The sequence below is a fragment of the Paramisgurnus dabryanus genome, chromosome 9 (genome assembly GCF_030506205.2).
Source record: "Paramisgurnus dabryanus chromosome 9, PD_genome_1.1, whole genome shotgun sequence".
In the NCBI taxonomy this organism is placed as follows: Eukaryota; Metazoa; Chordata; class Actinopteri; order Cypriniformes; family Cobitidae; genus Paramisgurnus; species Paramisgurnus dabryanus.
In genome coordinates this window covers 20,983,620-21,006,808 of record NC_133345.1, presented here as the reverse complement: position 1 = coordinate 21,006,808, position 23,189 = coordinate 20,983,620, and the positions used below count along the sequence as shown (strand labels likewise).

The following is a 23,189-nucleotide window of genomic DNA, read 5'->3' as shown; positions in this document are numbered from 1 at the left end:
CCTGTTATGGAATAATGGATTCTTACATTTTAAATAAGCACTGTAATGGCTATAATGGCTCAGTGCCAAAAATGCTGTATTTGTTTTGCTGTTATCTTCTGCTTAATAATTAAAGTAATTTTTTAAGGAATCGACATACATATCTTAATTATATAAGCACGTCTGTGCACTGTTCTGTAATGTTTTAGCCCACTCTGAATGGCCATAGAGATGTTAGTCATGTAAGTCATCGCTTTGATAGAAAAATAAAATCTGTTTTTAAAGTTGATGATGTTGGATCATGATGTTGATGTGCACATTTATTATCAAGCTTAGGTAGATTGTTGATGTCGAAGCTAATCTTTTTAAGCTCTTGCTGATTGGACAACAGTGTTCCACCCTTTATCTCTGCCTGTATTTATCACCACTTAACACCAGCACTTATGTGCTGTGACTGAATTAGACTTGACTGTGACTTCCTTACTGAGCTGTATATAGTAGGCATACAGAGCAAGGTTGTGAGCATATATATTATGCCTATTTTTACAAGATGTAATATGGGTTTTAGGTGTGTCTAGAATGTGTCTGTGAGGTTTCTGCTCGAAATACCCCATTTGTTATGGCATATCCAAAATGCCCCTAGTTGGGCGGCAGCAAAAGTGCTAAATGAGCTATGGCTTTCAGTTAAAAAAAATAGATCAGATTTCTGTGTGAATACAGTCTGGACAATAGTACCTTTAGCTGCATTAGTGCTACAACGTGCTAACAAACACAGAAAAGCTTTTGGGTAAAATTAACCAGTCAGTCAGTGGCTGTGGGCGGGGCTTTATCAGTGTGACATCACATTAACGAGATAATCAAAAAGACATGTCTAATGAGACTTTTTTTCTAATTAGAGATTTTTTTTTCATTTCATTTTAGGGATGTTGTGCTGTCAACACACATTTATGTCCAAACACCTTGTCAAAGTGTATTTTGCATAATATGGGCACTATAAGGCATATTTATGGCGCTTTTCTATTGCATCGTACCCCCACGGTTTCGTTTGGGTCAGGTCGGGTCAGCTCATCTCACTTTGGCTTAGTTAGCTTTTCCATCGAGTTTAGTAACACATCAGAGTGGGATGGTTTAAATGCGTTTCGTTATATTTGCGCTGGGTGCCGCTGTGACATCATACTAGTGCGAGCTTCGTTGTACATTCCCATACATTCAATTATTTCTCAGTCTGCCACAAATTTAAAATCGACCACCACAAATAGATGTTTGCACATCGCTTTTATCACTACCACTCCGCTTAGCCTAATTTATGTTGCATTTAAGCATATATGCAGACGTGCGCACAGCGAATGTGCCGCCACAAACTGCAAGTCTGGAAAAAATTGGTATGGTGTTCCTGATTCTCAATCTGTAGATGTTTTTCATCGCTAAAAGGGAGTTTCCGAACTTATAGCAGAGCACAGATGACAACATGTTTGCTCGAGACAGCGCAAGCTAGCATGAAGGTAAAGCTAATCTTTTACATTATAGCGATGACGCTGGTAGTGACAATTTTCTCAGACCAATCAGTGATCTACAGTGTTTAAGTGTCAAGTTTTGGTATCAACTCAGCTCACTTGGAACTCCAACCAAGGTGGTACTAAACAAAAGAATCAGGTACTACGTACTGCATCCAGTGGAAAAGCCCCCAAAAGTAAGCTGACCGGACCCAAACCAAACCATAGGGTACAATGCAATGGAAAAGCGCCATTATAGTATTACTGTATGATATACTTGCACAAAGTACACCAAAAGAAATTCATTGTCCTAAAAATATCTGAACTCGGGTTGCCTATTTCTTGTTGCAGAACTATGACGCATTTAGGAATTAAGGCATGAACGCATTAGAGCCACATCGATGTTGACATTTTAAATGAGTGTATAGAAACCAAGTACTTGAGTAACCAACCACATAAAAATTGCAGTTTACACGCACCCATCACTTTTAGACACTTTAATATTAATAGTCTACACACCATTTTGGTTAATTTACGTTGTAGGCATCAGATCAGTGCAAACCTTACAGGCCTGAGTTTCCTTTCTGTACTGTACGTGCCATTGTGTAATTGATCTTTCCTGTTTTCCAGTTTTGAAAAATACTACCTGATGTGTGCCCTGACACACAACAGCAAGAACCTCTTCAAACCTGTCCAGTCCAAAAAAGTTGGAACATATAAGAGTTTCTTCTACCACATCAAATGGGACGAATTGTAAGTGTCTAAAATGTCAAGCACCCTAATGTGTGGAATTTTTAGAATTCGAAGGAAATTACAGCAGACTCAGGTTATTCTTATGGTGAAAACTTCCTCTGTCTATGTAGGATAAACTTCCCTATTTCGGTGGCTCTTTTACCACTGGAAGCCATGTTGAGTCTTTCTCTCTATGGGGTCCTCAACCAGAACGCCAACAACTCACCAGATTCCAACAAGCAGCGAAAGGGTCCGGAGTTTTTGGGAAAAGTGTCTATGCCTCTGTTTGATTTCAGGCGGTAAGGCATGAAACGTTACATCACATTTGCCAACCTTTGAAGGTATATAATGTATGTTATAAGAGTTTTTCTTCCTTCAGTAAAGTGCTAGGGTTCTTTAGTATAACATCGGTGACAGGACCTTTTACCAATCACTTGGTTTGTATTTCTGCTTTGTAGCTCTTAGTAGCCCTGAAAAAATTGATTCAAATATATCAAATAAACTGCTTTTCACATCATGCCTGCTTAGGCAGTATTATAAATAACCAAAACATTGTGCTGTCATCACATAATTATGATCATTTCAATACAAAGGTTCTGCTTCTGAGTCACACATTTTTTCATTTCTGTGCAACGCCCATAATGGCAGAATAGATCAATGTGTGGCTTTGTCATTGTTGACAAGTAATTGTTGTGCTTATTTTCCTTTTTCTTTAAAGGGACAATTCAAACCTTTTTACTTTGTTGATACTTTTGAAAAGGTTTTTAATCCAAACATGGTTTTAAGATTTCTAGAGGAAATACATTTTAAACATCTTTTGTAGTCTTTCTTTATTTAATTATACTTTATTCCTCGCCATGAATATAGCCTTAGAAGCTGGTATGGTGTTTAAAAGAAAAGAAAGAAAGAAAGAAAGAAAGAAAGAAAGAAAGAAAGAAAGAAAGAAAGAAAGGGATAGTTCTCCCAAAAATGAATCATGTTGTAGAGATCGACCGATATATCTGTTTTCCGATATTTTCCCCGATATTTGAGCATTTTCCGATGATCGGATATCTGTTTTGTAATATCGGATTGACCGATAAACAAGAGAATTGCGCGCTGGACGCATCTGAGGAGAGGAGCTCACAGCAGCAGCAGCGTGCACAGCACATATGACGGCGGAGTGACGCGACTTTATTAAAAGGACTTTGAGTATACTTACTTTGCATATGAGGCATTTATAGCACAGCTTATTTGTGCATTAATGTATGTTATGTTAAATAAGTTGATATATTAAAAGCAATGTATGCAGCTTGTCCAAGAATAGAGACGAACTCACAGAGTCACGCTGGCTGATCCATAAAATCCGGTCCCAATAACGACGTAGCTTTGCATGAATAAAACAGCCATGAATTAATGCTTTGTGGAATTAAAAACGCTAAATTAAATTCGTTTTTCTGTTATTTATGCTTATCATTAGCATCATAAAATCACGTTCATATTGCTGATCACTTACCGGAGGCTAAAGCACATCTACCACTTTTAACAAGATTTACCCTATTAACATTTACCAGATAAACATTTTTTTGCTAAAATATCTAAATAAATGTCTGTGGATATTAATTAATTATTTATTACCTCCGCAAGCGGTCACAGTTTAATACAGTTAATGCGCGAGTAAATGCATAGATAAATAGCGCTGTCTACAGCCATTTCATAAGCTAAAACAACTAAATATTAATTATTCTGAAATCAAATAACGTTACCAGTTAAGAAATTTGATGAAATATAAGCCTTTTTGTTTGTTACTTTCATTTGTAAAATCTCTTTGCTAACTACTGGTTGGATTGCTGAAGGCTCGGGTTGCTGGTCAAAACAACGATATTATATCCCAAAAAAGGCACTTAATCCACCTGTTTTACTCTATAAACTATGTATAACAAGCAGCCAACTCCGCTATACTTTTCTCTCTCTCCCGCTCTGTTACCTGAAAACCGCAGCGCGAACTTTGGATCAGTCCATTTCTGACGAAATGATAGGGGTGTTTGGAATAGTCCATGTATTGGGAATATAGTTTCTACATTATTCATTAAATTAATATTATTCTTCACTCTTTCAGACCCCTCTATTTATGACTTTGTATGCAAAGAGGGATTATGATGATTATTATTATTATAAGGGTTTGTTCAGTTCAGTAGTGTTGTAGTAATTATGTCAAAATCAGAAGTATAACAGTAAATAAAAATCGGTTCAGCATATCGGTTATCGGGCACATAAGCCTCCAAATATTTGTTATCGGCATCGGTTTGAAAAAATGAGTATCGGTCGATCTCTAGTTGTTACAAATCTGTACAAATTTCTTTATGATGAAAACAAAGGAAGACATTTTAAGGAATGTTTGTAACTAAACCGATCAGAGGCCCCATAACTTCTCTATAGTAGGAAAAAGAATACTATAGAAGTCAATGAGGCTTCTCAAAATATAATCCTTTGTTTTTATCAAAACTAAGAAATTTATAAAGGTTTGTAACAACATATGAGAGGGTAAATGATGACAGAATTTTGTCATAACATGGTGTTATGCTGCTTTCACACCAGCCGTGATAGAGGCGTCAAGCGCAAGTGATTTCAATGTTAAGTCAATGTGAAGACGCATTGACACGCGTCTGGAGGTCTTGCGGCACAAATGAGGCGTTTAGTGCGGCGCGGTAGACGTGATTCCGAATCATTCACATGTCTAGTTCACACGAATTGAGCGTTGTCGCTGTAAACGCGTGAGTTGAATTTTTTTTACTTTGTCGGAAAAACGCGCCGCATTAACCAATCAGGAGCTTGCTGTAGTAGTGACGTGATTACAGGTAGAGATAGACCGATATATCGACCGGCCGATATATGCGAGTTTTATGTGAATCGGCATCAGCCGATACGTGGCTGCCGTGTTTGCCGATTTTTTTTCCCGCCATTATTTACCGACAGAGTGCTGGAAGCCGCAAGCGATTGCAGGTCATGTGACTAAAAACAACCAACCTTTCCATGACAACATCGAAAGCTCGGCCTAACAGCTGATTATAGCTGAACAAAGCGGGTTTTTATTTCTCATCTCTATGGGGCAGTTTCCCGGACAGAGATTAGACTAGTCCTAGACTAAAATAAATGTAAGAACTGTCCAAACTAATAACATCTCTTTTTAACATATCTTAAAATACATCAGTGCCCTGTGTTTTGCCTCAAAATGGACACAAGTAATGTTTTTAGTAAGGCATGTTTGTTATATTTCCTAATTAAACTAAGCTCTAGTCCTAGTTAATTCAAGATAAGATAATTCCTGTCCAGGAAACCACCCCTATATATATTTGTAGTAGTAAAGTGCTAGAAATCAATATCCTTTGCTGATAGTTCCTCGTCATTGTGGAGAGTGCAGTTCATGGTTCCATAGCACCCTCACCTGTTTTTACTATTTGTTAAATATCGTTTTTTCAAGTTCAATAAATGTTACCTTTTTAAATTAAGACTTGTAACATTTGGCATCATCGTGTCATTTTTATGATGTAAACTGAGTGAGCAAAAGCAATATCGGCTCAAGAAAATCAGCAGCCTGTAATGGTCATTGGCTGATGAAACAAAAATCGGTATCGGCACTGAAAAATCCATAACGGTCGATCCCTAATTACAGGAAGTGTCGCAGAAGTCCCTCCAATGACGCAAATTCCCGCGTGAATGTCTCAATAACTAGAATTTCACATGTGTCATTCACGCGCGAATGAAACAAGTAAACTCCAAATGTTTAAGCTGCAAACTAGACGCGGTATATGCAAATTTGACGCCTCAAACGCGGCTGGTGTGAACCCACAGTTAGAGTTGGGAGAATTTGTAACTTTCATATATATATTTCACTTATATTTGTGTAATATATGTTTAGTGTAATGACAGAGTTTCTGTATTGGTGTTTTTTCAGGATTCTGTCAAGAGGCACAGTGCTGCTAAGTTTGTGGACATCACCTCAAAACCTTCAGCCCGGAGCTGCAGGCAAAGTGAAGAATCTTACAGAGAGGATCATACTGCAGGTTCTTCATTTGTTTTTTCATTTGCTGTCTTTTTCTCATTCTCTTCATCCATCTCCATTTTAGTTTTTGGGTTACAAAGCTTTGGTTTCTTTAACTTCGCTGTGTAACCTGTACAGATGCATCGTCCATTGCTCCTCATTACCATATATTGATTTAAAACCCTTTACCCTGCCACCCACAGGTTGACTTCCCCAGTCCAGCAGTGGATGTGCTTTATGTTGGTCCTCAGGAGAATGGCTGCCCAGATCCACAGTCTCTAGAGTCACTAGATCCAGGAGATCGGAGTGCGATAGAGAAGCTATGTGGAATAGCATCTGCTTTCGGGTACGTTCAGATAAAAAGCTTATTGATTAATCTAGACATGTACTTCCTGAAAGAAATACCAGTGCTTGCAAAAGAATAGTTTTGACGTTTTAGGTAAGCTTAGGTTTCAGGCTTTTGGTTTAAGTAAATAAAAAGTGAATTTTACAGATCCAGAAGACTTTTGATTGGATACTCGATAAAATGAAAGTGGAATTGACCTCTGTGGACACACATTGGAACTTCAGTCAAAAACTGACTGTGTGCATGAAGCCATAGAGAGCCATTCAATCTGATATGAATTCTTTTCAGAGGACTGTTTGTAAAGCTAGCAAACTGATGCTTTCAGTATAATCTGACTTGAATTGTGTGTCTGATGGTAGATACAGAAAAACTCGCCATTGAATTTCAAGCTGAAAAGCAGTCAGTTGTTGGGCCTTGTGTAGTATGTTTGCTTAAGATGCATCTCTAACAGACAGCTCAGTCAGCTTTACGACAGCCAAACAACGCTAAGACTGTGGGCAGCTTTCCACATTCATCTGTGTGTATGTATGTGTACAAGTATCGCCGAATGCCCACCAAGTGCCAACAGCTGCAGAGCTCCCAGCTTGACTGCACATTTGCAGACACATTTAAGAGGTGTGACTTGTTTCCTGTGGATTAGAAATAACTCTTTATTTTATAGGTTGTAGGTTATCTGGTTAGAGCGTCTGCAGCTCTACTTTTAGGTCTACTTTTAAATGACCCAGCATGCTTTTCACTAGGCTGACACGAGCAGACAAGCAGCTGCTGTGGGACCAGAGGTATCATTGCCGAGACTATGAATATAGCCTACCCAAAATCTTGGCCAGTGCACCCAGCTGGGACTGGGGCAGTATGGGAGAGATCCACTCGCTTCTTCATAACTGGCCCCCTCTGTCTCCTGTTTCAGCTCTGGAGCTCCTTGAATCAAAGTATGTATCTTGATTATATCTTTCATCTGATTTATATATATATATATCTTCTCTGTCTTTCCCTCTATGCCCTATGACCTTTTTTATAGTTTGTATTTATGGTCTCATAACTTTATTAACACTGTGCCCCCCCCCCAAAAAAAAAATAGTAATGTTCATGCTACACTTTTCCATTCATTTAAAGTGAATGTTGACTAGGGGTTGTCAAGCTCAGACAAAGAAACATAACTGTACCACTGACATAGTGGTCCTAAGAAGAGATTTACACGACAACAGTGTACTTTAAATGAAAAGGTGTACCTTTCCGCTTTTAAAAAGTTTTGCATATAGGCTACAATATTTTCCAAATGATCCCCATTCACCCGGATACACGAAAATGACTAAAAGTGCTCTATTATCCATGCCAGGCTGGTAGGCTGTCGATGTCCCACAATGTGTGTACACAAATAATACCCATGCACATGACATCACCCTTTTCGCATATTCACACATTTTTTTACAGCTTGCATGCAGATGATAATATTTTCAAAAACTTGCAAATCTGTTTTAAAAAGTTTGCATTTGCAGGCCTCCAAAAGAAAGCTGTCATGTAAATGAATGACCAAAATGCATAAAAGCTGTACGTTTTAGATGAAAACAGCGTTGTGTAAACAGCCCTCTTTTTAACTTCAGGTTTGCTGACACAGAAGTGAGAAAGGTCGCTGTGAGCTGGATCGAGAGCAGCAGTGACGATGAGTTGGCTGACTATCTTCCTCAGCTGGTGCAGGTGTGCACCTGTATACATGTGTTGTTTATTCTGTAAACATATTACCTTTGTTTTCTGTTGCCGTTTCTGCTGAGCTATAGATCACCAAGTTTGTTTAACATGTAGCTACCAATTTTTGTTCTGTAGGCGGTGAAGTTCGAGAGTCGTCTCAACAGTGCCTTGGTTATGTTTCTGTTGTCACGAGCTCTGGGAAATATTAACATTGCACACTATCTCTACTGGTATAGTTATTCACTTATTTTTTTATTCTTTTTATCTGTTTATTGCATATTTTATTTATCCATGGTGGTCCACTTTTAGGGCGTTTTCACATTAGCACTTTTGGTGCGCACCCGGGTTCGATTGACATCAGAGTTCGGTACATTTGGATGATGTGAACGCTGTCTTCCGAACTCGGGTGCGCACCCGCGAAACGTACTCGAGTCCGCTTAAAAAGGGTGGTCTTGGGTTCGTTTCATGTGAACTCCAGATCGGTTCCCTGCTAATGTGAGCGCAATCGTACCAAATCGCGGAAGTGAACCGCTTTTAATTACGTATTAAATGGAATATCCCACCAAAACAGACGTGTGTGTTTGTGTGCGTGCACTTACCTTGACAACAAAATGCATAGAATCCTTGCTTGAGTTTTTTTCTTATTTTTTTTAAACCTTTGGTTTTGTTTTCAAAGAAATAATACAGAAACGCACTTTCGTCTGTCTGCCCCAAACATACTAAAGTCGTTTCGATGACAACGGGCTGTCCGCCGACGTCAATTTTTGCGGAGGCATTCAGAAATCATCGCTGCGTCCCAAATCGCCTACTTCCATACTTTATAGTAGGCAAAGAGTACGAGAAGTAGTGCTTTTCGCCTACTATATAGTATGGAAGTATGCGTTTTGGGACGCAGCCCATCTCTTGTCGTCTTCGCGTTTACAGCGGTTACCAAGCAACATGAGAACGCGCCGGCTGCAGCTTGATGATGCAAGCGTACCGCGGTTCGGATGCAAAAATAATATGTGAACACAGTCCATGGGGGGCATGGGGAGGGGGAAGCAAACGAACTCGGGTTCGGACCAGGCAATCGCACCAAATGTGAAACCGTCCTTAATGTAAACATTTATTGGACCAAAACCCTAGGTTTATCACTCTCTTTTGACCTGGAAAACAGCAAGAATCTACTAAATTTGAATTTCTTCATCATTTTGGTGTTTGGAATATCTAAGAATAGGAATAGGATTTTTTTTTAAAGTTTTTGGTGTGTTTGGATTCAGGCTGCTGAGGGATGCTGTACAGGACCCAGCGTTTGGTCAGCGTTACGACCGTATCCTGGGTGTGCTGCTGTGTCTTTGCGGGGCTGGGCTGAGAGCTGAACTTGAAAAGCAGACTAAGCTTGTGCAGCTTCTGGGTGCCCTGGCTGAAAAAGTGAGACAGGCGAGCAGCTCTACCCGACAGGTAAGCCTGGCCACCATAGGAGCACTCCATTCAGTCATTTTTACTCTGTACCTGTTTTAACTATTGTTTTAAATGGGTTATTGTGGAAAAGCACATTCCCACTTTATTTAAATCCATTCAAAGTCTCATTTTTATAAATAGGAAGCTGGGACCTATAGAGGTTTTTCTAAACCAGTTTTTTCAACTCACACACCCATTTCCAGATATCTCCCTATATTCAACTCATCAGCAGTGTATTAGTTAGGAAAACAGGTTTGTTTGACTTTAATGGCACTGTGCAGACTGATCGGCACGTGACATCACAGTCGTACAAGAGCGATTAGAGAGTGAGGAAGTTTTCAAATAGCTTTTGTGGTACTGCGATGTCACACACTGATTGTTCTCCATTGCAGCGCATGATGTCGGGCAAGCCTTTTATGGAAGAGGGCTGATCAAAATGTAATATTTAACTCTAGGGAGCTGGAAAATGAGCATATTTTCAAAAAAGTGGTCACAATTGATCCAAAAATAAAATTTAATAATGGTGTTCATAGCATGAATATACACAGTAGAAACTCAAAACATGAATTTTCAACTAAGAGGTTTTTAGGGGTTTTGAGGACAAATGCTTTTATTTAATCCTTGCAAAAATACAAAAAAAGTATTTTTCCCAGAAACTCAGCAGCCTGTGACGGACTATTCGTGAAATTTGGATGAACCCTCAAATTCATCTAGTGAGGATATTGTCTTATATCTCCCATCTGCACAAACGGTTGGCACGTTTGATCAGGTTATCTGTTTCTGTTGTGCAAAGAATGCTGAAAGACCTCGAATAGTTTCTGTCGGTCTGAGAATCATCTGAACGTTTAATGTTTATAGGTGGTGCTGTTGGAGGGTCTAGAGAGGGTACAGTCATTCTTCCAGAAAAACAACTGTCGACTGCCTATTAGTCCCAGCCTAGTGGCAAAAGAACTCAATATAAAGGTGCGTGTTTACCACATCTTCTTTTCAGTTCCTCATAGATAAAATCAAGTTCTGGCCTACGTTTTTGTTCTCTTACAATAATATGTTTTCACAATTATGTCACCTTATGAAAGTAAATTGAATCCAAATTGAATATAGCCATGTTACCCTATAGATAAAATGTTCTATGTCCTGACACAAATCCGGTCAGGTGACCGCCTTTATCAAGACACAAGTTAAAATGTTACATTGCTGTAGCAGTTTCTAGTTAATAATATTGTTAAATTCTATTGAGATCTTGATAAATGATTTTCACGATGCCAATCAGTTTAAATGGAATTCTCTAGAGCCCTCAGGTTAAAAATGTTCCAGATTTGGTTCCGATTCATTTCACATGTGCTTTACTTCCTTATCGCCGGTGCTCGCTTCCCCTCTTCCTGTTTGAGATGTGGAGATGTGCACAGTCAGCACGACCTAAACAGTGTCTCTCAATCCCAGCATCATTCTCCTTCAGTTGGTGCTATTTCATTTCAAAGCCCCTCTTTGTTGCCATGTCGGGATAGAAAACCTAGCAGAAACCCCAAAGATATGCTGTTTTCGTAACATGCTTCTTTTGTTTTCCTTCCTAAAACCAGGCTTGTTCCTTCTTCAATTCCAACGCTGTACCTCTAAAGATCGCACTGGTGAATGCAGACCCACTGGGAGATGAGATTAATGTCATGTTTAAGGTATAAAACCACTTAAGTGGTTTGTTTATTGTTTTATATTATTTTAGTATATTTAGTTTAGTAGTTATGGGGCTATCGATTACACCTAAGCTGTCCTGTAAGATAAATTACCGTGGTAAAATCGCACATTCAGAATGAACACAAACTTTTTACAAGAAGTAGGCCACATAAAACTGCCCTTAAACTTGAACTTCATCGTGAGCACGCCCTCTGGTGGCCAAATCAGTCAAAGTATTTACAATATAATGCTTTGCTGTGGCACAGTATTAAGAAATATCCACCGTGTTATTTTTGAGATATATCTTATATATCCTATAGGTTGGAGAGGACTTGAGACAGGACATGCTGGCTCTGCAGATGATCCGGATTATGGATCGCATCTGGCTGCAAGAGGGATTGGACCTGCGCATTGTGAACTTCAAATGCATCTCCACTGGTAAAGACAAAGGTATGTTGCACTTATAAAGTATATAAACATACGAAGTGTGTCTGACATGGTTTCCTGTAAATGCGCACTCATTTATTGAATGCTTAATAAATTATGTGATATGACCTGAGGCATGGATTAAGCTGATTTTATTCAAAAGTATTTGATATTTAATATGTGCCAAGAGCATTTGGTTAATATCATTATCTTATTTTTGACAAATGTGGCGTCTAGAGGATTTTGCATCTGAGCTCCTTATGTATATAAACATCTTATATTTGAGTAAAGGTTAACATAAAATAAAACTGATCATTTAAAATTTTGTCTAAGAACATTTATAGTTGAATATTCTCAGAAAAATGTATTACAAAAGTAAAATGGGTTAGGAATGTACTTCACTTTGACTTTTAGTTGTTCTTTTAAAAATTTTCTTTCTTTGATATTTGCCATAAACATAGATTAAACGATTATTCAATTTTCTTAAAAAATAAATCCAAATAATTTACTCACCACCATGTCATCCAAAATGTTGATGTCTGTCTTTGTTCAGTCGAGAAGACATTATGTTTTTTTTAGGTAAACATTCTAGGATTTTTCTCACTTTAATGGACCCCAACACTTAACAGTTTTAATGCCGTTTACAATTGCAGTTTCAGACTCTAAACAATCCCAAACAAGGCATAAGGTTCTTATCTAACTAAACAATTGTCATTTTTGGCAAGAAAAAAATATGCACTTTTAATCCACAACTTCTCTTCTTCCTCCGGCTGTGTGACGTGCCACCACGACCTCACATAATTGCGTAATGACATTAAAATTGTGCAGTCACATGTTACATATATGAAACGCACATTTGCGGACCATTTTAAACCATAAACTGACACAAAGACATGAATTAGTATCATTCGACATACAACAACGTTGGAACGGTCCTCTTTCTCCACAATTGTAAACACTGGGGCGTAGTTTCGCATACGTCATCCGTGACCTCTTGATGTGATGACGTATTACGCGAGGTCGCGCTGGCTCGACACAGGACACATTTTTTTTCTTGCCAAAAATGACAATCGTTTCGCTAGATAAGACCCTTATGACTCGTTTGGGATCGTTTAGACTCCTTTGAAACTGCAATTTTAAACTGCATTAAAACTGTTATGTGTTGGGGTCCATTAAAGTCCATTAAAATGAGAAAAATTCTGGAATGTTTTTTTTTTCAAAAAACATAATTTCTTCATTTTGGATGACATGGTGGTGAGTAAATTATCTGGATTTTTTTAAAGAGAATGGACTAATCCTTTAAACCTATTTTCTGCTTATATTGTGAGCATCATAGTAATAAATTTGTGTTTCCTTTCATAGGAATGGTGGAATTAGTGCCGTCTTCAGAAACACTGAGGAAGATTCAAGTGGAGTATGGAGTGACCGGTTCCTTCAAAGACAAACCTTTGGCCGAGTGGCTACGCAAGTACAACCCTGCTGAGGATGAATATGAGAAGGTGCATTTAATGATCCATGGTAGCTTTAGTCAGACCTCTTTATCATTTAGTAACCGTTTTATTTTTCCTATCCATGTTGTTAGGCCTCAGAGAATTTCATCTACACCTGTGCAGGATGCTGTGTTGCCACGTATATCCTGGGCATTTGTGACCGCCACAATGACAACATCATGTTGCGCTCCACTGGCCACATGTTTCACATAGACTTTGGCAAGTTCTTGGGTCACGCACAAATGATCGGGAGTTTCAAAAGGCAAGTGAAGAGTGACTCCATGTTGCCCAGGTTGCATCATCAGTAAAATTTGTTATATTAATCAGATCTCAATGCTTTTCTCTCCACAGGGACCGCGCACCATTTGTCTTAACCTCTGATATGGCTTACGTCATCAATGGAGGCGAGAGACCCACAAGCCGCTTCCAGCTCTTTGTTGACCTTTGCTCACAAGCTTACAACCTGATTCGCAAACACTCCAACCTTTTCCTCAACCTGCTGTCTCTGGTAATTCAGTCATTGTGTCGGCATACAAAAAGGCTGTGTCAACACACAGTTCTTGTTGTGTAAATGTTTACTGATAAGCTAGCACACAAACTAATGCCAGGAAGATGTTCATTTTGTTTCTCAGCATTTAATGATCAGTATTTTTCTTCATCCTGGACTTACTGTTTATTGTAACTGTGTTTAACACAGATGACACAGTCAGGTTTACCCGAGTTGACTGGAGTACAAGATCTTAAATATGTTTATGATGCTCTTCAACCTCAGACCACAGATGCCGAGGCAACCATTTTCTTCACCAGGTAGATTTTATTTCTAGTACAGCTTCTGTACAGATTCATTAGACTTTTTTAAAATCTGTTTCTTTAATGTTTTGTTATATAGGTTGATTGAATCCAGCCTGGGCAGTGTGGCCACAAAGTTCAATTTCTTCATACATAATTTGGCCCAGATGCGTTTCTCTGGCCTTCCCTCCAATGACGAGCCCATCTTGTCCTTTGCACCCCGCACATACACCTTAAAGCAGGACGGCCGAATCCAAGATGCCTCCATTTTTTCATATCAAAAGAGATACAACCCTGACAAGCATTATGTAAGACACAAAGCACTTATTAGTTTATTAGCTTCTATTAAAGCTGCTATCAGAAACTTAAAGGGACACTCTAGGGACTTTTTTAAATAGGCTCATTTTCCAGCTCCCTTAGAGTTAAACATTAGATTTTTACAGTTTTGGAATCCATTTAGCCAATCTCCGGGTCTGGCGGTACCACTTTTAGCTTAGTTTAGCATAATGCATTGAATCTGATTAGCATCGCGCTCAAAAATAACAAAAGAGTTTCGATATTTTTCCTATTTAAAACTTGACTCTTCTGTAGTTACATTGTGTACTAAGACCAACGGAAAATTAAAAGTTGCGATTATGCAGATCCCGAAAACAGTCCCCTTGGTAACTTTCAATAGCAGGGCACTATTTTTGGGCACTGCAGAATATCATTGCGGCTGCTGCAGCCATGGTTCGGCAAAAAAGTAGTCAAGTTTTAAATTGGAAAAATATCAAAACTCTTTGGTTACTTTTTTAGCGCAATGCTAATGGTCTAATCAGAGTCAATGAATTATGCTAAGCTATGCTAAAAGTGGTACCGCCAGAGCCGGAGATCCACTAAATGTATTCCAAAACTGTAAAAATTAAATGTTTAACTCTAGGAGAGCTGGAAATGAGCCTATTTTCAAAAAAAGTGGAGTGTCCCTTCAAAAAAAATTCCAAGTAAATTGTGCAGTTTTTATATAAAGTCCAAGTGATACCCATAACAATGTACTCAAGCTTACCACTGTGTGTAGGGTGAGGAGACTGCTTTTATACACTTGTTAACTTAATAATAGCATAATAACTGATGTTTGTTTTGTTTTTTTTTCACCAAAAAAGTAATGGTTGCAGCTTTGTGTAGATTTGTAAGACCAAAATATACATCATGATTCTTAAAGAATCTGTGAAAGAACTTTGTATGTTTTGTGAATATTCTTAACCATCTTTTTATAAAAAAAGAATTTCATTTGTTTTTTTTTTGTTTTTTTGAACAGACGTATGTAATTCGGCTCCTTAGGGAAGGTCAAAGTGAGCCACAGTTTGTCTTCCGCACCTTCGATGAGTTTCAGGAACTGCACAACAAGCTGTCCATTCTCTTCCCTCTGTGGAAACTACCAGGGTACATCTGTCTACTTTTAACAAGTGATGTGTGAAATACTGCAGTCTCTACTCTAGAGATGTTCCTTAAAAACTCCTATGCCTGTTTATAGATTCCCCAGTAAAATGGTCTTGGGTCGCACACACATCAAGGAAGTAGCATCCAAAAGGAAGGTGGAATTAAGCAGCTATGTACACAATCTGATGAGGAGTTCAACAGAGGTCGCTCAGGTGGGCATAGAGAGAATTTAACATTTATTTCAGTACACATAAATAGTCATTGTTACTTGCAAATCAAAAGAAAGATGAAAATAGTTTGACTTTGGCATAGGTCATTGAGTTGATATGTTGTTGTTGTTTCTTCTGCTTTTTTAGTGTGATCTTATCTACACGTTTTTCCACCCTATTGCAAGAGATGACAAGTCAGAAGGGATTGACGGATTTAAAATTCCAGGCATGTCATCAGATTGAATCTTTTTGCAGTTTTTGTGGTGTTCCTGTAGATCAGTTTGTAGGGCATTACATTATCAACACAAAGGTCATTGGTTTGATCCCATACTAGATAAAAATATGTATTGAATGCACTTTCATAGCTTATAGACTCTACATAATTCCTTTATGTAAAGGTATCTAAAATGAAAGATGAAATTTTGTGTGTTTTAAATGTACCTTCAGTTACATTGAACAACAGTATGACATTTGTACGTTATAATATACATGCTGAAGTTTAAAAAAAAATTTTTTTTAATCTATCTTTATTTTCCATAATTATGCATTGAATTCAAAGTGTGTAGTCACATTTATCTTTTTTATGTGACATGAGGATTGGACACTGTATAATTCCCATTATTTCTTTGGAAATTTCACTTGGTTTTCCAGAGATGACTCCAGTGAGTCCCACCAATGGCCGAGTGGAGGGTGAAGTGAAACTCTCAGTGTCCTATAGAAACAGCACACTTTTTATCATGGTCATGCACATTAAAGACCTGGTACGATATAAAAATAAGCTGCTTAAACTGATCCTATTGTTAATAAGTTATGAAGAAACATTCAACTAACTCTGAAATCTCACCTGTTATTTCAAAACCACAAACAGATATCAAATGATGGAGCAGATCCAAACCCTTACGTGAAAACATACCTCCTCCCAGACCCTCACAAAACTTCCAAACGCAAGACAAAGATTGCTAGGAAGACTAGAAACCCCACGTTTAATGAAATGGTAAGTGTGGTTTCTAAACCCAAGCCCAACCCTAGCTATTGAACCAAACATGATGAATTTTAAGAGTTGATTAAAGATGTTAAGCCAATTTAATATTCCGATTTATTTGTTTTAATATTATATTTAAAGTCATGTCTGGTAATAATCTCTAAATAACTCTTTGCAGCTGGTGTACAGTGGCTACAATAAGGAAACCTTGAAACAAAGAGAACTTCAACTGAGCGTGCTCAGTGCCGAGTCTCTGCGAGAGAACTGCTTTTTGGGTGGCATCACCCTTAGCATTAAGGACTTTGACCTGAGCAGAGAGACTGTCAAATGGTATAAGCTCACCACGGTGCCCTACTTCTAGATCCAACAACCACCATTCCCTACCAGTCTTCCACGAAGGGTGATGTGACTAGAACAAGTGCCATTACAGGACCACTCAGATCCAAGCTCCTTTCTCTCTTATGACACTAAACAAGGTTACTGCTTGCTAAAAACTGCAATCTTCTTAACTTTGTATGTGAAGAGAAATCTACATTTGTGTTATGTACATTTGGAACATAAGAGGACCAAAACGGCTCACTTAAAGAAGAGATTATATATTATTATATAAATATATATAGAGAGATCGACCTGTATTTTTAAAATGGCTGATTTTTACACCTTCCTTTTCTACATAAGCGTATATAAAACATAGCCTGTAAGATTTCGAGGTATCTAGTAAGCACAGCAGATTTCACTGTGGTTTTTATAATGTGCCAAATGAACTGAATCAACACGAGACCACTCCCCTATAGGGAACAATAGCACACTTCACATGCTACTTTCACTTTGGCTAGTCTGTACATTTGTGGTGTAAATGACTAAAAAACCCTGCTTTGTACAAAATTGTCAAATGTTCTTGCATCAGGGGACTCTGAATTTGAGATTTGTATAATGAATTCTGTTTAGAAGGGAATTGCACCTGTGGCTAAATCTACTGGTAGAGCTCAGCTGCATGTTAATCTATGAGGCATTTTTAAAATGATGTCAGATTTGTCATCACTCACTCTGCAAGTAGAGATTTGCCTTTATGACTGTTAAGAAATACATTTTGAATGAATGGCCAGTTATTTATTATTGGTTATCTTTAACTTGACCAAATCAATGATTTCCCTCTCTCACCTAAGGCAAATTAAATGTTTTTGACCATCTGCTGTCTCTTTTTAACATATTAGGTTAGCATGTTCTGTCAGGTGGACACACATCAACCAGTAGGGGGCAGAAATCTAACAAGAAACTAACACTAATGCTAGTGGTTATGAAGCCTGAAATGTATTTTATAGGGGTTTAAAAAATTAAATCCTGTTTTCCTCGTGCGATATATCTATAATAGTGTCATCTTTAGTAATTTACCAACTTCCTAATACCTTAAATTGCCATTCTGATATGTGAAGGAACAACGTCAGGTCGCAATTTTATCTTTTTTTAAATTTGAATACCACATGTGACCACATTGACCCTCGGTGTGATCAATTTATTTCTACAGAGGTGTTATTGTGATACTTGAGGACACCCATTGTGTGTGCACTTTATAGCTAGCAGTACAATTCTGTGCATCCTAAAGTCTTAAGGCCTGACCCTAGATCTGTTAGATGATCTGCACCACCTCATTAAAAAGGCTGTTGCTGTGAGAAAGCAGTAAAGGTGGCCAGTACACACATTTGCCTTGTCTCTTGGGAGATTCTTGCTAAAAATATATGTGAATTCGGCACTGGATTTTGTTTGACAGTTCACACAAGAATGCTAAATTACATTAATGCATGGAGCAGGTGCTTTCAGAGAAACTAATTTACAGTGGATTCAAGCTATACTTTTTTCATGTTTTTTCTACTTTTTTTGTTTTGTTTAGAGACTTGTAAATTGTGTAGGCCAGGGGTCTTTAACGTTTTTTGGGGGCAAGGACCCCTTAGATGAGAGAGGCATGGACCAGGGACCCCCTTGATACTGAACGTGTAAAATGATTTAAGTATATTCAAGTAAGATGCAAGATAAGAGAGGCTGCTTTATTGTAAATGCACAACTATTGACCAATCAGAATCCAGGACTGGAACTGTTTTATAAATAGAAACAAACATATTGTCACACAGCAATATTATGTATACCCCTATGGGCTGCAGACCCCCGTTTAGACCCATGGTATACACTCAATGTGCTATAATTTGTCTTCTGTAGTCTGTGTTTATTCTGGTAGTAAAGCTGTGTAAGATTAAAAAGGAGTGTCGGTAGCATGATGCAATAAGCTTAGTTACAGGTGACATTTTGAGTAACATGCATGCACATGATGAATAATGAACATGTAATCGGTTGCAATCTGATGCATCTTAATGGGGTATTTGCATTTTCACAAGACAAAAATTCTTACTTTGATAGAGACCATAATTCACAAGCTAATTTAACTCCCAGCAGTTTAATTCACAATCAACTGGGGGTAATGATCGCAAATCTTTTGAAAAATAATATTATTTGTCCTTGTTTTATTTTTTACTACTTTGCCATATACATATGCTACTGTTTTCTAAACTTTCTAAATAGTAAATACAGTAAATACATTGGGCTAATGGGAATGCATTTCTTTCACTAATCATATTTTGCAAATATGAATATTTTCAAGTGAACCTTCCACTACTTCAGCTTTAGTGATATAGGGGGAGTTTCCCAGACAGGGTTTAGATTAATCCAGGACTAGATCTTCGTTAGAATAGGACATTTAAGTAGTTTTTACAAACATTCCTTACAAAAAACTACTGGGGTGCATCTTGAGACCAAAACAATGACACTGATATATGTTAAGAAATGTCAGTGTAAGATGTTCTTAAGTATTTTAGTCGGAAATAGGATAAGCCCTGTCCTGGAACCTGCCCCATTGACTGTTTTGAAAATAATATTCTTTAACTGGTGCTGTACTAGACAATAATAATACATTAATATTACATTTAAATAGAAGAAAAACAACAATTTTTACTAAAATTAGAGTTTTGTAAAGGTGTCTTAAATTTTTTTGCACGAATATATGTTACGTTTTAATTTTTAGTAGCAGATGCTTCACAATATATTAAACATATATTACATATTATAAACATTAAACGGGTGCGAGACCATCTTGCAAATAACTTAAAAGCCTCACATAAAGATCTAGTGCGGTTTGTTTACTATTTTCCAACCAGAAAATAATCAAATTTTTCATTTTGGGGTAGCAGATGTAAACCTGTTGCTTCATCGTGACATTTCACTTGGGAAAATAAACAATGCGTCACAGCAACGTCATCGTCTAGGCGTGGCTAGTGTACTTAAGAGGCGGGGTTAATGTGAATGACACATGTGCAATCCAATGAAAGGTCGCAATTCAGCGCAGGTTTTTTGTAGTAGTGCGTTTATAAGTTAAGTCCGTGTCTCACAGACAGTCACAGTTTCATTTCGAGGGTGTAGTTAACGGGTAATCATGTGGACCTTAACAGCTTTCGCTCGGAGTTAACTCTCGCAAATTTGGAAAGATGTGGTTTCCAAACTTCAAACATCAGCTGAGAAATTACTATAAAGAAAACCGACCGAGGGACGAGTATCAGAACAGGTGACGGTTTACTGGTTGAAGATGGAGAGGACCGCGCTGAGGAGGTTCGGGGACAGCGGGATGATGCTGCTTCCCTGGACCAAACACATACTGTGTGTGCTGTGGGAAAATCTGCGACTGCTGCTCCAGGTCATCTGCTGTAGTTTCATGGCCGGTAACGTATTAAGTCATTATTTATCCTATTGGGAAGATCATTGAAATGTATTTCATCTGCTTTATCGAGATATTTGATTCGTACTTTCGAATTATTAAAAGAGTATTGCCGACTTATGAAATGATTTGAAGTTAAATAGTAACAATCTATTTACAGTGGTATTACTGCAGAATCCACGATGTTCACAAAAAAATACTTTTACTATAATATACCAGGGTTAATTGTTCCAGTATTATTATTATAGATTTATTTTTACTGATTGCTTTAAATGTAATGATTTTGTGTATCGCACTATGTATGCGTATTAATACTATTCATTTAGAATAAATAAATAAATATGAATATATAAATATAATATATACGTTTTTTAAGTGTTAAATATTAAGAAAATTAAAAAGTTATCAAAATGAATAAAATAAAATGTAAATATAGATTAATGTATCATACCAGTATAATAAATAGTGCATTGCGTTAGATTCACAGGTAACACACTGTAACTCTACACTGTCGGTCGGTTTGGATAAAAGCATCTGCCAAATGCATGAATGTATATGTACACCAGTAAAATAATTTTGTTTGTTCCCCAGTCTTCCAGATGTTCAGGTTTGAAGTCCATTTGAGAATTACAGACGAGACGGGACAACACATCCAGCACATGACAAGTGGCTCAGGAGACCCCTCTGACAGTTTCCTGCTCTCTTCTTTGTTTGAAAACAACAAAAACATCGTTGGAGGTGCAAAATTTGGGGGGGACCCCTTTGACGTGAGCTCCCACTCCAGAGCCGTTCTGTCAAGTCTGGTCAACGAGGAACTCTGCTGCTCTTTGGTGGACGACTTTGTGTCCCATGCAACCGAGTGTCTCACCGACAATGAGGAACTCTATATTGGAGATCACTCCGTGTGGAAACATGGATATGACTGGGGCGTATTGGGAAGTTCAGATAGGAAATGTGGAGAGAGCTCTTGCCCTCTTACATTTACTGCATGCGTGTCAGGATTTTCGTCAAAGGAGATTGTAAAGCATGAGAAGCCATCCGTGGATAAGGAGTCATGTGGTTCATCTGCAGAGGACGTTCAAGGTCCGTGTCAACCTCAGCCAGTAAGTCATCTCTCAGACAGCGAGTTCAGCTGGGGCAGCACAGACAGTTCCTGTTTGGAGGGGGAGAGAGAAGATAACGACAGACTCTGGGAACTTCTGACCAAGTCTACAGATCCATATCACCCGATGCACTTTACCGCATGCATGTCCAGCGTGGTAACTAACAAAAGCAAAGCAGAAGTGATTTCAAAACAAGTTCAAAAGGTTGAAAGTCCCACTCCCTCTCTTTCCACCGTGTCCACCGGCTCAGACTCTTCCAAGCCGGCATCTGAAGATGAAGAAGAGGCCTTATGGAAGTCCCTCTCTCAGAATGATGACCCGTATCACCCGTTGAATTTCAGAGCCCCTCTTAAGAGCTCATCAGTACTTTCTAAGCAGAGTGATTCAACCAACACACAAAATAAGACATTTAAAAAACCTTCAAGACACTCAAAGCCGCCTTTACTACAAAGAAAAGTTCCTCGCCATTGCTGCCGCAAATCATCTAGTGAAACATTATCTGTGGTGCCATGGAGAAGGAATGTTGGTCGGGCAGATGGTCAGGGCAGTCAGAAGAAAGGTCTTACTTTAAAGAAGGTAAATAACAATTTGGGCATGATAATCTCAGTATGTCCTAGTTATATGTTTGGATGCTAATGTGATGTCTGTCAAAATTTTCCAGGTGAAATTTTCTCCCATTGTTCAAGTTCACAAGATGCGAGCTTGGACCTTTGCTCTTCAGGCATCTCGTAAGGGACGGTGGGAGGAGCTTGCCCGGGACAGAGATCGCTTCAGAAAAAGAATCAATGAGACTGAGAAGGCCATTGGCTACTGTTTTAGTTTGTCACACAGGGAAAAGCTTTGGGCCTGTAAGGACTAAAGATAAACTAAACTACGAACTCCTAATCTTCCTGATTGTAAGCGTTGGTAATATAGTTTCCAAGGCAGCCTTTAGACTGTTATATTGATTTATAATGACAGTTTTACCTCATCTCTGTGTCCCGACACATTCGTTCCGACAACTGAAAGTTAAACATGCTTTTGCCATGCCTTACAGACCTTGCAATGTAACTGATGTGATGACAAATATTTATTTTTAAAACAATGTTAAAATCGTAGGCATGGGTGTTATTGTTTTAATTTTCTTGAAGTTGTGTGAAGTAGAAAGCTGTTTTTTTAATTCATTATATAAGTTGAAGAAAATGCACAAGAGCAAGACCCCAGGTTACAATTTACTGCAATGTTTACATTTTTATAGATATTTATTATTTAGATATTTGCTTAATTTGTCCACTTTGTTGTTGTTCTTCAGATTGTCACTTTCAACTCTGAACTTCACACTTTATTGAATGTACAGTTCTTCCCTTAAACACTGTGTCCTGGCTTGTTTGTTTTGGTTGTCTTACTAGTTCATTGTGTCTTCGGGCTGTGATACTGACTCTTGCCTCACATAGTGCAAGAGAACTCCTGTGAGACTGCTATGTTGCAGCCCTTGTAAGAGAGGGGTTAAAAACAAAGCGTGATGAAACTCTTCCCCATGAGAAGAAATCAATTAGCATCTCCCCTCGACACATCAGCGGCAACACAAACTTGCATGGTGCAAAGACAAGCAATAGTTTACGCAATCTTTCATCAATGTACTCCAAAGTCATGCTACTTTAATGATGCTTTTT

At 38.2% G+C, this 23,189-nt stretch overlaps 2 protein-coding genes across 2 annotated transcripts in view; both read left to right on the top strand.

The window, feature by feature from the left end:
- The window catches only part of pik3c2a (phosphatidylinositol-4-phosphate 3-kinase, catalytic subunit type 2 alpha), a 39,421-nt gene extending 21,554 nt beyond the window's left edge, over positions 1 to 17,867 (top strand). Inside the window, exons 12-33 of the mRNA XM_065283099.2 lie at positions 2,103 to 2,225; positions 2,336 to 2,503; positions 6,139 to 6,247; positions 6,429 to 6,571; positions 7,312 to 7,500; positions 8,173 to 8,266; positions 8,393 to 8,487; positions 9,517 to 9,697; positions 10,556 to 10,660; positions 11,275 to 11,367; positions 11,686 to 11,815; positions 13,154 to 13,290; positions 13,374 to 13,543; positions 13,633 to 13,789; positions 13,979 to 14,088; positions 14,171 to 14,378; positions 15,365 to 15,489; positions 15,581 to 15,698; positions 15,843 to 15,921; positions 16,347 to 16,456; positions 16,564 to 16,689; positions 16,856 to 17,867. Coding sequence (XP_065139171.1) covers positions 2,103 to 2,225; positions 2,336 to 2,503; positions 6,139 to 6,247; positions 6,429 to 6,571; positions 7,312 to 7,500; positions 8,173 to 8,266; positions 8,393 to 8,487; positions 9,517 to 9,697; positions 10,556 to 10,660; positions 11,275 to 11,367; positions 11,686 to 11,815; positions 13,154 to 13,290; positions 13,374 to 13,543; positions 13,633 to 13,789; positions 13,979 to 14,088; positions 14,171 to 14,378; positions 15,365 to 15,489; positions 15,581 to 15,698; positions 15,843 to 15,921; positions 16,347 to 16,456; positions 16,564 to 16,689; positions 16,856 to 17,038 — 2,953 coding nt within the window. The 3' untranslated portion in view covers positions 17,039 to 17,867. The remainder of the gene's footprint in view (positions 1 to 2,102; positions 2,226 to 2,335; positions 2,504 to 6,138; positions 6,248 to 6,428; positions 6,572 to 7,311; positions 7,501 to 8,172; positions 8,267 to 8,392; positions 8,488 to 9,516; positions 9,698 to 10,555; positions 10,661 to 11,274; positions 11,368 to 11,685; positions 11,816 to 13,153; positions 13,291 to 13,373; positions 13,544 to 13,632; positions 13,790 to 13,978; positions 14,089 to 14,170; positions 14,379 to 15,364; positions 15,490 to 15,580; positions 15,699 to 15,842; positions 15,922 to 16,346; positions 16,457 to 16,563; positions 16,690 to 16,855) is intronic.
- Positions 17,868 to 20,079: 2,212 nt separating this feature from the next.
- On the top strand, positions 20,080 to 22,912 carry LOC135773491 (protein phosphatase 1 regulatory subunit 15B). Its single transcript, XM_065283100.2, has 3 exons — positions 20,080 to 20,438; positions 21,026 to 22,113; positions 22,199 to 22,912. The coding sequence occupies exons 1-3, from the start codon at positions 20,306 to 20,308 to the stop codon at positions 22,394 to 22,396; spliced, it is 1,419 nt and encodes a 472-aa protein (XP_065139172.1). The 5' UTR covers positions 20,080 to 20,305; the 3' UTR covers positions 22,397 to 22,912.
- The last annotated feature ends 277 nt before the right edge of the window (positions 22,913 to 23,189 follow it).

Coding starts and splice junctions, on each gene's coding strand:
- LOC135773491 (XM_065283100.2), top strand. CDS start 20,306: ATGGAGAGGACCGCGCTGAGGAGGTTCGGGGACAGCGGGATGATGCTG. Junction 20,439..21,025: donor CTGCTGTAGTTTCATGGCCG/GTAACGTATTAA, acceptor TTTGTTCCCCAG/TCTTCCAGATGTTCAGGTTT. Junction 22,114..22,198: donor AAGGTCTTACTTTAAAGAAG/GTAAATAACAAT, acceptor AAAATTTTCCAG/GTGAAATTTTCTCCCATTGT.